Source organism: Haliotis rubra, unplaced genomic scaffold, assembly GCF_003918875.1.
Source record: "Haliotis rubra isolate DU_JTF1 unplaced genomic scaffold, ASM391887v1 Scf306, whole genome shotgun sequence".
NCBI lineage: Eukaryota > Metazoa > Mollusca > Gastropoda > Lepetellida > Haliotidae > Haliotis > Haliotis rubra.
Genome location: NW_025766976.1, coordinates 370,751 through 386,237, shown reverse-complemented (window position 1 = coordinate 386,237; position 15,487 = coordinate 370,751). Strand labels below are relative to the sequence as shown.

General features: G+C 42.4%; 1 protein-coding gene across 1 annotated transcript; it reads right to left on the bottom strand.

The window, feature by feature from the left end:
- Nucleotides 1-5,158: 5,158 nt before the first annotated feature.
- On the bottom strand, nt 5,159-14,263 carry LOC124282884 (extracellular matrix protein A-like). Its single transcript, XM_046718917.1, has 4 exons — nt 14,170-14,263; nt 11,906-12,181; nt 10,583-11,038; nt 5,159-5,196 (listed from the first exon to the last, which is right to left on the bottom strand). The coding sequence occupies exons 1-4, from the start codon at nt 14,261-14,263 to the stop codon at nt 5,159-5,161; spliced, it is 864 nt and encodes a 287-aa protein (XP_046574873.1).
- Between the last annotated feature and the right edge of the window lie 1,224 nt (nt 14,264-15,487).

Sequence of the window (15,487 nt, the reverse complement as noted above, 5' to 3'; positions counted from 1 at the left end):
TGTGGTCGTCCTCGATAAGTAGATAGTTCAATGTCTGGTCAGCCCCTCGATAAGTAGATAGTTCAATGTGTGGTCGTCCTCGATAAGTAGATAGTTCAATGTGTGGTCGTCCTCGATAAGTAGATAGTTCAATGTGTGGTCGTCCTCGATAAGTAGATAGTTCAATGTGTGGTCGTCCTCGATAAGTAGATAGTTCAATGTGTGGTCGTCCTCGATAAGTAGATAGTTCAATGTGTGGTCGCCCCTCGATAAGTAGATAGTTCAATGTGTGGTCGCCCTCGATAAGTAGATAGTTCAATGTCTGGTCGCCCCTCGATAAGTAGATAGTTCAATGTGTGGTCGCCCCTCGATAAGTAGATAGTTCAATGTCTGGTCGCCCTCGATAAGTAGATAGTTCAATGTGTGGTCGCCCTCGATAAGTAGATAGTTCAATGTCTGGTCGCCCTCAATAAGTAGATAGTTCAATGTGTGGTCAGCCCTCGATAAGTAGATAGTTCAATGTCTGGTCGCCCTCGATAAGTAGATAGTTCAATGTCTGGTCATTCCTCGTAGTAGATAGTTCAATGTGTGAGTGCCCTCGATAAGTAGATAGTTCAATGTCTGGTCGCCCTCGATAAGTAGATAGTTCAATGTCTGGTCGCCCCTCGATAAGTAGATAGTTCAATGTGTGGTCAGCCCTCGATAAGTAGATAGTTCAATGTCTAGTCGTCCTCGATAAGTAGATAGTTCAATGTGTGGTCGTCCTCGATAAGTAGATAGTTCAATGTGTGGTCGTCCTCGATAAGTAGATAGTTCAATGTCTGGTCGTCCTCGATAAGTAGATAGTTCAATGTGTGGTCGTCCTCGATAAGTAGATAGTTCAATGTGTGGTCATCCTCGATAAGTAGATAGTTCAATGTGTGGTCGTCCTCGATAAGTAGATAGTTCAATGTGTGGTCGTCCTCGATAAGTAGATAGTTCAATGTGTGGTCATCCTCGATAAGTAGATAGTTCAGTGTCTAGTCTCGATAAGTAGATAGTTCAATGTGTGGTCATCCTCGATAGAGTAGATAGTTCAATGTGGGTCGCCCTCGATAAGTAGATAGTTCAATGTGTGGTCGCCCTCGATAAGTAGATAGTTCAATGTGTGGTCGCCCCTCGATAAGTAGATAGTTCAGTGTCTAGTCGCCCCTCGATAAGTAGATAGTTCAATGTGTGGTCATCCTCGATAAGTAGATAGTTCAATGTGTGGTCGCCCTCGATAAGTAGATAGTTCAATGTGTGAGTGGAGTCTCGATAAGTAGATAGTTCAATGTGTGGTCGCCCTCGATAAGTAGATAGTTCAGTGTCTAGTCGCCCCTCGATAAGTAGATAGTTCAATGTGTGGTCATCCTCGATAAGTAGATAGTTCAATGTGTGGTCGTCCTCGATAAGTAGATAGTTCAATGTCTGGTCGCCTCGATAAGTAGATAGTTCAATGTCTGGTCGTCCTCAATAAGTAGATTGTTCAATGTGTGGTCGTCCTCGATAAGTAGATAGTTCAATGTCTGGTCATCCTCGATAAGTAGATAGTTCAATGTGTGGTCGTCCTCGATAAGTAGATAGTTCAATGTGTGGTCGTCCTCGATAAGTAGATAGTTCAATGTGTGGTCGTCCTCGATAAGTAGATAGTTCAATGTCTGGTCGTCCTCGATAAGTAGATAGTTCAATGTCTGGTCGTCCTCGTGTCGGTATTCTGTGTCTGTTTCATGTTTAACTGTAGCACAGTATCTGAGTGGGCTGTCATACACACTCACATGCGTGCACAAACACACATGCACACATACTGACACACAGAGACCACACACACACACACATACCAATACACACACATACACTCACACATGCATGTACAGAGAAACGCTCACACACGTGCATGCACACAGAGACACACACTCGCATGCATACACAGACTCACACCCACTTGCATGCACAGACACTGAGAGTCCCAGAAACACACAAACTCACATGCATGCAGACTTACATATACACAAACACACTCACACAAACTCACATGCATGCAGACTTACATATACACAAACACTCACACAAACTCACATGCATGCAGACTTACATATACACAAACACACTCACACAAACTCACATGAATGCAGACTTACAGATACACAAACACTCACACAAACTCACATGCATGCAGACTTACATATACACAAACACACTCACACACACTCATATGCATGCAGACTTACATATACACAAACAAACTCACATGCATGCAGACTTACATATACACAAACACACTCACACACACTCATATGCATGCAGACTTACATATACACAAACACACTCACACAAACTCACATGCATGCAGACTTACATATACACAAACACACTCACACAAACTGACATGCATGCAGACTTACATTTACACACACACTCATATGCATGCAGACTTACATATACACAAACACACTCACACAAACTCACATGCATGCAGAGTTACATATACACAAACACACTCACACACACTCATATGGATGCAGACTTACATATACACAAACACACTCACACACACTCATATGCATGCAGACTTACATATACACAAACACTCACACAAACTCACATGCATGCAGACTTACATATACACACACACTCACACACTCATATGCATGCAGACTTACATATACACAAACACTTTCACACACACTCATGCATGCAGACTTACATATACACAAACACTCACACACAATCATATGCATGCAGACTTACATATACGCATACAAACTCACACACACTCATATGCATGCAGACTTACATATACACAAACACACTCACACACTCGTATGCATGCAGACTTACATATACACAAACACACACACAAACTCACATGCATGTAGACTGACATATACACACACACACTCATATGCATGCAGACTTACATATACACAAACCCACTCACACACTCATATGCATGCGGACTTACATATATGCATACAAACACACACACTCACATGCATGCAGACTTACATATACACAAACACACTCACACACACACTCATATGCATGCAGACTTACATATACACAAACACACTCACACACACTCATATGCATGCAGACTTACATATACGCTTACAAACTCACACACACACTCATATGCATGCAGACTTACATATACGCTTACAAACTCACACACACTCATATGCATGCAGACTTACATATACGCTTACAAACTCACACACACTCATATGCATGCAGACTTACATATACGCATACAAACTCACACACACTCATATGCATGCAGACTTACATATACGCATACAAACTCACACACACTCATATGCATGCAGACTTACATATACGCATACAAACTCACACACACTCATATGAATGCAGACTTACATATACGCTTACAAACTCACATGCATGCAGACTTACATATACGCATACAAACTCACACACACTCCTTATGCATGCAGACTTACATATCGCATTTACAAACTCACACACACTCATATGCATGCAGACTTACATATCACGATACAAACTCACACACACTCATATGAATGCAGACTTACATATACGCTTACAAACTCACATGCATGCAGACTTACATATACGCATACAAACTCACACACACTCATATGCATGCAGACTTACATATACGCACACAAACTCACACACACTCATATGCATGCAGACTTACATATTCACAAACACACTCACACAAACTCACATGCATGCAGACTTACAGATACACAAACACTCACACAAACTCACATGCATGCAGACTTACACAAACACACTCACACAAACTCACATGCATGCAGACTTACATATACACAAACACACTCACATGCATGCAGACTTACATATACACAAACACACTCACACACACATACATGCAGACTTACATATACACAAACACACACACACACTCACATGCATGCAGACTTACATATACACAAACACACTCACACACACTCACATGCATTCTTGCACATGTGCACACACTCAGACTCTCTCTTACACACACACACACACACATGCACAGGAAGGACATTACCAGATTTATGTCTAAATTTCTAAATTTTCACTCCATTCCAGAATTGGTAATTATTAAGAAAATTTTATAAATGTAACTCCAACAGGTGTTGTTAAGAGTGATATTCGTGACTCAGCAAATTCTGTATCATTTAGTCATTGTATTGTAGGCTCAGATTGGTATATTTCTATCAGAAGTCGTCATCATAAAGTTGGGTGGAATTTGTCATAAATACTGTAGCACAAAGCGTTTTTTGTCCCTGTAAACATGTACCGTCCTCATGAATAATTCCCTTGTTCATCTTCTGTAGTTTTATTGCAGGAGTAAGCTCAACAGTTTGTAGTCCTTTCAATGATTATTGTGATCAAAGCAACATGAACGTGCCAATGTGGAGTGACAGTGATTGGTTCAGTGAGTAAACTGTATGTATTGGGTGGTAATAAAAGTTGGCTAGCGGAAAGAAACTGATCCCATTACATATCAGTATCTAACATCTTAAAGTATTCACCTCTATCATTCTTGTTTAATGGACAATTTTAACCCAGATTTAAAAAATAATGATTTGTTTTTGACATTTCTTTTATGATGTTTAGTTGAAGTGTATTTTGTAGAAAATCTGCCTCTAATCAACCTGGACAATGTGGTTGTCTCCGAGAACCATTAAATAGGAAATTAACCATGTTTGACCTTGGGGTTATTTTGAATATATAAATAAAATGGCTCTGAGGGGAGGTGAAATGCGGTGTAATCTTGCATGCAAGATTATTTCACATATTTGTCAATGTGCATGCATGTGTGTGTAGCTGCTTATTGTCGTCTGGGGTGATGTCAGCCTACAGAGATACATGCTGCAGTTGAAGTTGACTCTCTCTGAGTCGTCTCACCTTTTGTAACCCATAAAGCCAAGCACCAGGCAGGGCAACAATAAGTGCCATCTTTTAACGTCTTTTCGTATGACGTAGCAGGGCAAATAGCCACCAAACTTAGAGTCTCCAGCAGACGGTCTCTCCACCAGACTACATAGGTGGTTCTAAACTGGATCTAACCAGTTATCTATATCTGTACACATGAAACAAGAATGATGTTTGTCACATAAAGCTGTATTCTGTAAATTGGGTCTTAGAAGAAAGTCATTCCTCAAGGTCGTTTTACATTCAAGCTGCTGTTCATCACAACTGTACACAGAGAACACCATGTTAATGGGTGAATTTGATAATTTATTGTTGATAATAAGTGATATCTCTGAAAACATATTTAAGTAGCAGACTTTGATTGACTTTCTAAGTCTGGTAATTCTGTTTGTTTTGAAGACCATAATCTTTACATTGAATCTTGCAAGGATTTAATTAGTTACTATACTGACACAGTATGAAAATCCATTGTGCACTTTGGGAAATAGTTTTCATCAAAATAACAGAAATTGATGTAGGCGGTGGGGTCTGAAGGCACGCAAGTTTTCATTAAAATGATAATTTCAGATTTAATAAGACTGGTCCATAGGCAGCTTATCTCGGGCCTCTCCGAAGGCATTACTATAGTCTTTGTTCAGGTACAAAGCAAGGTTAATAGTTTAAATCTTTATGGATAATTTCTAAAAAGATTTAATTCGAGACTGGACTCCATGGAAAATGGTACTTATCTCGACATTAATGGGTACAACAAGGGCTGGTCCTCTCCGAGTGGGGTATATCCTTCACTGAATTACTATACATCCCTATAAAACCAGCTTCAGTCTGGGCTCAGTACAGCCTGCACATACAGCAAGGCATGCACGCCGTCATATGAGCGAAATATTCTCAAGCACGACGTAAAACCCAATTTCACCTCACCTCACCTATATCTTTTATGATGTCATTCCAGTACATAAGGTTCCAGTCACCTGTGCTCCAAGATATGCAAAAATCAAATTTCTCCAACTGATGATACGTGATCAGACCCTGACTATGACAATTCCAAGAGTTAAAATCACTGGCGATTTACATGGAGATGTGCGCCATCTTATTGTTGTTAAAGTTATGATTTCCAGGAATATATTTGACCATTCAGTTCACCAGGTTCAACAATAAAGCTGCTGTTCTGTTTTGGGATGGTCCCTGACTGGTTCTCTGTGGACTGTGATTTCAGGTGAGACAGAGCCGAGTCTTGTATACTTGCTGAGTGGACAGATCTAGATGGCGACAGGATGGAAGGCGCCAGCCATCATCATGGGATAACAGGCTGCTAGACATGTTCCCCCCAGATCAGGTAAGAGTTGGCGACATCCCCAAACACAAGATCTGATGTCAGTCCCCTCACACTTCAGGTTAGTGAGTGAGTGAGTTGGGTTTTACACCGCTTTTAGCAATATTCCAGCAATATCATGGTGGGGGACACCAGAAATGGGCTTCACACATTGTACCCATGTGGGGAATCGAACCTATGTCTTTGGCGTGACAAGGGAACGCTTTAACCACTAGGCTACCCAACCACCCCAAATTGAGGTTAGACCGCCTCCGTGTGGTGTAGTGGTTAGAGCGTCTGCCCGGAGAGCTGAAGGTCACAGGTTTGATCCCCAACCGCGTCTTATCAAAAGACGTTAAAATATGGTACTTGTTGGTCCCTGCCTGGCACTCAGCATTAATTGGTACAACAAGGACTGGTAGGCTCGGAGTCAGTATAATTTGTCTGAGTGGGGTATTCATGCTTCACTGCGGCATGGTATCTCAGTGGGCTAGCACTACAAAACCAGCTTCAGTCTGGGCTAGTACAAGCAGCCGCACATACACATACACAGGCATGCACGTCGTCATATGAGCGAAATATTCTCAAGTACGACGTTAAACCCAATTTCACCTCACCTCACCAATTGAGGGGGTTAAAGGTGTCCAGGTTTTCAAGCTCTGCTTGCAGTGTTATATTTTTCAAGCATGGGGTCCACTTTCAACTGGACCACCTTGGCTCTTTAGTGGTATACGGCATCTTCACAGAGAGAGTAAGGTTCAATTCCCAGACCCACACTACCATCACGTGTTAAAAGATGGTATTCTATTACCCTGCCCAGTGCTTGGCAATAACTGGTCTGAAAACTCGGCTCGCTACACTGTGTCTGATATGGTTAACCATGTAAAACCTTGGCATGGACTGGCCCTATAAATGAAATAAATCTGGACCATTAATCTGAAGCATCTGTCCTTGCCTGCCCCCACAACTAACATTATATGAGAATAATAAATGAATGTTATGTAACATTTATCAAGAACAAAACCAAGAGCTCCACTTCACCTCACTAATGTCAAGTTTTCTCATATCACGCAGGAGATCAAGGGATGATTCATGAATATATTTTAACTTGTCACCATCTCTTTTTATAGGTTCATTTGCTCTGCTGCATCACCTGAATGATTTTATTGAGACTGAACATGTCATATTTGTTATATCCTTTTCACAATGATTTAAATACTTGTCCACATATCATGTCCTCTCTATTCAAACTAACACTGTTTTATATTTCTAACAATTACCATATGTTATTATAGACAAGCCAATTTTATAGATAAGCTGGGGTCCTAACCAGTGTTCGAAATAATCGCTGGCCCGGAGACCCAACGCCATTTGTTATTGTATCAGGCCGTCAGTTTCAATATATGCATTCCCTTGTGGCCGTCAGTAAATTATGTCATTTTTTTTCTCAACTGGAATCTTTCCCATTATTGTTTTCTTTATTAACGTTGGGGAATCATCCATAATCCACCAAGTTACGAAAACTTACAGTTTCACTTCCTGGTATGTCAACGCTTTGCGCATAGGAATGTCAACACCAGTCTTTAACAAATAAAAACGTCTCTGTGCACCATAGGCTTCGCTAATTGATTTTGTAGAAACAGTATGAAACTGTGTACAATGTAGTCCATTTTCATTTTATTGGTTTGACTTTAACAAAATGGGCCAGGAGATTTCACTCAGGGCCTGTAGATTTTAAAGCCGTGGCAGCAGGCCCTGAAGGCCACCTGGAAAATGAAAGTATTGCAGACACTGGTCCTAACTTGACCCTTAAAATCTGTATCACAATGGTATGTCCCGTACATAAGCCGACCTACCGACCTACCAACCTTCAGCTTATCTATGGTAATGTACGGTATATGGCTATGGTTTAAGTTGAATGGTATAAATTTATATGCACTTTGAAATTTCCTGCACCAGTTTTCTCCTCAAATTATGATTTTTAACTTGAGGACATCACCAACACATTTAAGTCAGTTGAAATTCTTTCTTTTTCTTAATAGTTTGTACGGCCGTGTCAGTGTATTTTGTGGGAGGGTCAGGTAAATCTGTACCTTTGGACTTGCTCAATATTTATGTGGCAGGAGCCTAATATAGTTTTTTGTTAGGACATGTATTTTTTGTTCACTCTCATGACATGGAAGCGAGAAAGTTAATTTGGGTTCACAAACAAGAAAATTAAACCTGTTTACCTTCAACCTCAACCTTACAGAGTTAACTCCCCTGTCAACACAGCGTCCCTGTGACAACAGCGAATGTTGAACCTTGTCAGTGGAGAGTAAACACAAACACCTAGCCAGCTGAGGTGTCACCTCCAACACATGATGAAATGTCAGATGGAAAGTTATCTCGGGAATTAATTCCTGAATTCTGAAACTGGGAAGCATATTATTCATCACATGCAGTTCCACCTTTCACTTCAAATATGTGTGAAGAATGTGTGTTTGTGAAATAATCAGGATCTCAAATAAGAAACTTTTCAGTCTGAGATTAGTCACGTAGTCTGTCATACATGTACGACTATCTAATGTCCCTAAGCTACACCAGGATGAAGGCTATCTGTTTGCATCTCAGTTCTGCCATAATTAATTTTGATCCTTGGTTTATCATCATCTTGGCTGTGACTATGAGTTTCACCAGAGATCGGCGGAAGGGTAGCCTGGTGGTTAAAGCATTCGCTTGTCACATGCCGAACACCCCAGTTTGATTCCTCACATGGGTACAATATGTGAAGCCCATTTCTGGTGTTCCCCTGCCGTGATATTGCTCGAATAGTGTTAAAAGCGGCTAAAACTAAACTCAATCACTCACCAGAGAGGTTCACATCAACATTAAGCTGAAACACCATTATATGACCATTTCTATACACTTGAAACCCATTGCCGATGTGACGTTAAATAATAACTCACTCACTCACTCACTTGAAACCCATTCACTCTTGTACATGGTCATATAATATACATGGCTGCAGAATCCTGCACATGGATGTGAGTATTATTCCATGCAAGGACTGTTTTCTGTGACAAGGATGACATGATACTGACATAATACAACAACAGGCTGGTTCTCACACTCACCAACAACAATAGGATGGTTCTCACAGACAGCCACAACAACAGGGTGGTTCTCACAGACAGCCACAACAACAGGGTGGTTCTCACAGACAGCCACAACAACAGGGTGATTCTCACAGACAGCCACAACAACAGGGTGGTTCTCACACTCAGCCACAACAACAGGGTGGTTCTCACAGACAGCCACAACAACAGGGTGGTTCTCACAGACAGCCACAACAACAGGGTGGTTCTCACAGACAGCCACAACAACAGGGTGGTTCTCACCAGCCACAACAACAGGGGTGGTTCTCACAGACAGCCACAACAACAGGGTGGTTCACAGACAGCCACAACAACAGGGTGGTTCTCACAGACAGCCACAACAACAACAGGGTGGTTCTCACAGACAGCCACAACAACAGGGTGGTTCTCACAGACAGCCACAACAACAGGGTGGTTCTCACAGACAGCCACAACAACAGGGTGGTTCTCACAGACAGCCACAACAACAGGGTGGTTCTCACAGACAGCCACAACAACAGGGTGATTCTCACAGACAGCCACAACAACAGGGTGATTCTCACAGACAGCCACAACAACAGGGTGGTGGTTCTCTCACAGACAACAACAGGGTGGTTCAGCCACAACAACAGGGTGGTTCTCACAGACAGCCACAACAACAGGGTGGTTCTCACAGACAGCCACAACAACAGGGTGGTTCTCACAGACAGCCACAACAACAGGGTGGTTCTCACAGACAGCCACAACAACAGGGTGGTTCTCACAGACAGCCACAACAACAGGATTCTCACACAGTGATTCTTCTCACAGACAGCCACAACAACAGGGTGGTTCTCACAGACAGCCACAACAACAGAGTGGTTCTCTCAGACAGCCACAACAACAGACAGCTCACACTCAGCCACAACAAGGGGTTCTGGTTCTCACAGACAGCCACAACAACAGAGTGGTTCTCACAGACAGCCACAACAACAGGTTCTCACAGACAGCCACAACAACAGGGTGGTTCTCACAGACAGCCACAACAACAGGGTGGTTCTCACAGACACAGACACAGACAGCCACAACAGCTCACAGACAGCCACAACAACAGGGTGGTTCTCACAGACAGCCACAACAACAGGGTGGTTCTCACACACAGCCACAACAACAGGGTGGTTCTCACAGACAGCCACAACAACAGGGTGGTTCTCACAGACAGCCACAACAACAGGGTGGTTCTCACAGACAGCCACAACAACAGGGTGGTTCTCACAGACAGTCACAACAACAGGATGGTTGTCACAGGTGTCCACAGCAAAACGATGGTTGTCACAGGCGTCCACAGCAATAGGATGGTTGTCACAGGTGTCCACAGCAATATGATGGTTGTCACAGACGTCTACAGCAATAGGATGGTTGTCACAGATGTCCACAGCAATATGATGGTTGTCACAGATGTCCACAGCAATAGGATGGTTGTCACAGATGTCTGCAGCAATAGGATGGTTGTCACAGATGTCCACAGCAATAGGATGGTTGTCACAGATGTCCACAGCAATAGGATGGTTGTCACAGGTGTCCACAGCAATATGATGGTTCTCACAGATGTCTACAGCAATAGGATGGTTGTCACAGGTATCTACAGCAATATGATGGTTGTCACAGGCGTCCACAGCAATACGATGGTTGTCACAGATGTCTACACCAATAGGATGGTTGTCTCAGGCGTCCACAGCAATAAGACAGACAGCCACACAACAGGGTGGTTCACAGACAGAGCCACAACAACAGAATGGTTGTCACAGATGTCTACACCAATAGGATGGTTGTCACAGGTGTCTACAGCAATATGATGGTTGTCACAGGTGTCCACAGCAATATGATGGTTGTCACAGGTGTCCACAACAACAGGATGGTTCTCACAGACAGCCACAACAACAGGGTGGTTGTCACAGACAGCCACAACAACAGAGGGTTCTCACACAGCCACAACAACAGGCTGATTCTCACAGACAGCCACAACAACAGGATGAATGACAGCCACAACAACAGGGTCACAGGTGCCCAACAGCAGGATGGTTCTCACAGAGGTGTCCACAACATCAATAGGGTGGCTGTCTCACAGACAGCCACAACAACATGGTTTCTGTCCACACACAGCACAAAGCCACAACAACAGGGTGGTTCTCACAGACAGCCACAACAACAGGGTGGTCCACAGACAACAGCATCAGGGTGGTTGTCACAGGTGTCCACAGCAAAATGATGGTTGTCACAGGTGTCCACAGCAATGGGATGGTTGTTACAGATGTTTACAGCAATAGGATGGTTGTCACAGGCGTCCACAGCAATAGGATGGTTGTCACAGGTGTCCACAGCAATAGAGTGGTTGTTACAGATGTCTTGTTAGCATTATGATGGTTGTCAGCATTATGATGGTTGTCACAGGTGTCTATAGCATTAGGATGGTTGTCAAAGATGTCTACAGCAATAGGATGGTTGTCACAGGTATCCACAGCAATATGATGGTTGTTACAGAGAGCCACAACAACATGATGATTCTCACAGACAGCCACAACAACAGGGTGGTTTTCACAGGTGTCCACAGCAAAATGATGGTTGTCACAGGCGTCCACAGCAATAGGTCGGTTGTCACTGATGTCCACAGCAATATGATGGTTGTCGCAGATGGCTACAGCAATAGGATGGTTGTCACAGGTGTCCACAGCAATAGGATGGTTGTCACAGGTGTCCACAGCATTAGGATGGTTGTCACAGGTGTCCACAGCATTATGATGGTTGTCACAGGTGTCTACAGCAATATGATGGTTGTCACAGATGCCTACAGCAATATGATAGTTGTCATGTGTCTGCAATCATGGTTGTCCACAGCAATAGGATGGACAGTTGTCCACAGCAATAGGATGGTTGTCACAGGTGTCCACAAATAGGATGGTTGTCACAGGTGTTCACAGCAATAGGATGGTTGTCACAGGTGTTCACAGCAATAGGGTGTCTGCATTATGATGGTTGTCACTTGTTCAGAGCAATTGGGTGGTTGTCACAGGTGTCTACAGCAAAATGATTGTCACAGGTGTCTACAGCATTATGATGGTTGTCACTGATGTCCACGGCAATAGGATGGTTGTCACAGGTGTCTACAGCATTATGATGGTTGTCACAGATGTTTACAGCAAAATGATGGTTGTCACAGGTATCCACAGCAATATGATGGTTGTCACAGATGTTCACAGCAATAGGATGGTCGTCAAATATGTCCACAGCAATAGGATAGTTGTCACAGGTGTCCACAGCAATAGGATGGTTGTCACAGATGACCACATCTATTTGAGTATGATCGCTCTTAGCCTTGACCACCCAGCCAAGGTAAATCAGACCATGATCTGTAAGACCTTTGCCAATGCAGCTTTGATTGGTCAACAGTGGCCAGCATTGCTTGCAGTCCTAATGATTCGATCACCTTGTATGCTGCAGTAGGACCAGTGTGCGAAGTAGCCACTAGCCCGCTAGACCATGGGTAGTAAAAATCCAGTCAGGCCAGTAAATCTCCAGTCACTGGCCCAACTGGCTAGTGAATTTTCATGGGGTCATTTGGTTTTGATGGTATTTTACCTTTTTGTAATCTTTTGCGTACTTTCTACATTCAAATTTCGAGCTAGTGAATTATTTTGTGGGCTAGTAACTTTCAGGCATAGCTAGCCGACTGGCTTGCAAAATGTGGAAACTATTTCGCACAATGAGTAGGACCATATTGTGTCTAACTGGCAGTACTTGTGATGTTACATAGTTCGAACACAAAGGGCTTTCGTCAGTGTATGAAATAAGGCCCGTCCGACCGCCCGAGACGGGCTAGATTTCTGACGGACGGTCTAAATTTACAGCTGGTCAGCCCAATGGTCTGGTAAACATTTTAGATTACATGTTCCATACATCTGAGTAAATTCATCACATCTTAAAATCTGTTTTTCAAATTGAGCTTTGCATTTAGACTTGACAATTACTGTTTGAACATTGAACTATCGTATCGCAAGCTCAAAGCACTGCGTTGACATATATTATCACTAAAACAGTGTCTAAACAATAACTAAAAATTGAGTTAGTTTCTTTGGATTGTTTGGTCTGGTTAAATCCATTTTGGGCTGGTAACATTTTGAAGTTACCAGCCCTGATGTCTGGCTGGGTTTTTGGCTTATTTCATACACTGTAAATGACCATTGAAATTCTTGTGAAAATGAAGTGCGCACCCCATTTCAATAGTGCACGCACGCACGCACGCACGCACGCACACACATACACACACACCTTTCTCAAAAAGCTGTATCCGCCCCTGATTCATATGGAACTTTATACTGGACCCAGGAAGACTTGTATGTTGTGTAGTAACTTGTATAGTTACAACAGCCATTACGAAAACATACCAAGTCATGTATCAAGTACGACAAAGGTTCAACTGGCGCAGACAATTACACCCTTGTCTGTTGTCTTCTGGGCAAGTAGATACTATGCTATACTGATTTAATCCTTAGCTAAAGCAGGGTCGTATGTTTTGACAACGAATGAACGTGGTTTTGTGAGTGTGGCCTCAACGAAAAATTTCTTTTGAGTGGACGAAAGAGCGTCATGTAGTACAATCGTAAGAATAGTCTCCGTTCAGATATTGTTAACGAATACATGACACGTTTCATGCTTAACAACTTCTCTTTATTCTTTTTCGGGACGTTTCATTAGCTCTGAAACGTCGTGATAAAGAATATAAACAAGTTTTTAACCAGTTTTTTCAGTTTGGCACGTAAAATAATGATTATATACATCGACGACATATAGCTGGAGTGTGGCCTTCATCCAATAACAGGCGTTTATTGCTCCCTGGAGTGGCGTCTCTTTCTTCTTTCTTATTGGACATTATCCTTGAAGTAATACGTCTCTTACCTTCTTACGTACACCTTCAGATAACTGTCAATAGAAACATTAAATATTTTAGACTATTCAATCCATAGTCTTTGATTTGTCGTCGACTAATATTGGTTGCTAATGACTGAGTGTTGTTTTACGCTGATTTAAAACAGCAGTATTCGACCAGCTTAATGCAGGAGGAAAACACGAGGTTTTGCAGGCGCTTAGGACATGAAACCCACGTGCATGACCAACTAACTCTTGAACAAAGTTGGGCGGTGGGGTATGGAAATAAGATAACCTCACTTAAAATAATGTCAATAAATTCCATACAACGATGCGAGATCTACTTACTCGAATTGTGTTTGCTTTGCGTTCTAAAAAAGTAAGTGTTGATGTGCACAAACATCACGACAAATCACTCATCACGTTTTAAAAAAACTCAATCGTTTATAAATTGACTCAAGTACACTCGTTATTTTCGTATATATCGTACAGAGCATGTGTTAAGAATATAAAAGGGTATTGCCCTCCCCAAAGGCCTCCATAATTCACTTTCTCTTTTCATTTTGTCGTATTTTTGTATTCACACCTGTAAATTCATCGTCACTGTTCTTTTTTCGTAACCTGCAAGAAGTCTCATGCACGCGTTGGCCACATGTGACGTACAGTACTGAAAAAGCAAGGAAATGTCTCCCCCACACAGACAAAATGGCCCTCTCGGGTGAATCACTGATCACGTGGATACAAATGGCCATATTTGTACTGAACAGTATCATCAAGAAAATGTTTGATTGAGTTTTGTATCCTGCATTGGCCCTTTGAATCTCTCACTTACCACAGTACGTAGAGGGTAATGTCCGAGTAACGCTCCATTCCTTAAAAATAATGGAGCCGAGTCCCCGGAGGGGCCGAGGCACATTATTTTTAAGGAATGGAGAGTTACGAGGATATTACCCTGCGTAAATTACATTCAAAGAACTGGGGATATTTCTGTTATCAAAATTAAATCTCAAAATGACAAAATGAAGGCTTTAATTTGAAACTGGTACACATCGCTCCGTTCCCGAAAAGGAATGGAGCGAGCAAACAGTGGAATGACGTCACAAATGTAATTTAATACTGGTTATCTGGGGAATGAGGTCACAATGTGTAGCCTGATCGTTGTTTCTGATACTATCAACCAGTGGTTTGTTTGGGCAAAAGTCTTTACGGAGAGAGAATGAGAGAGCGA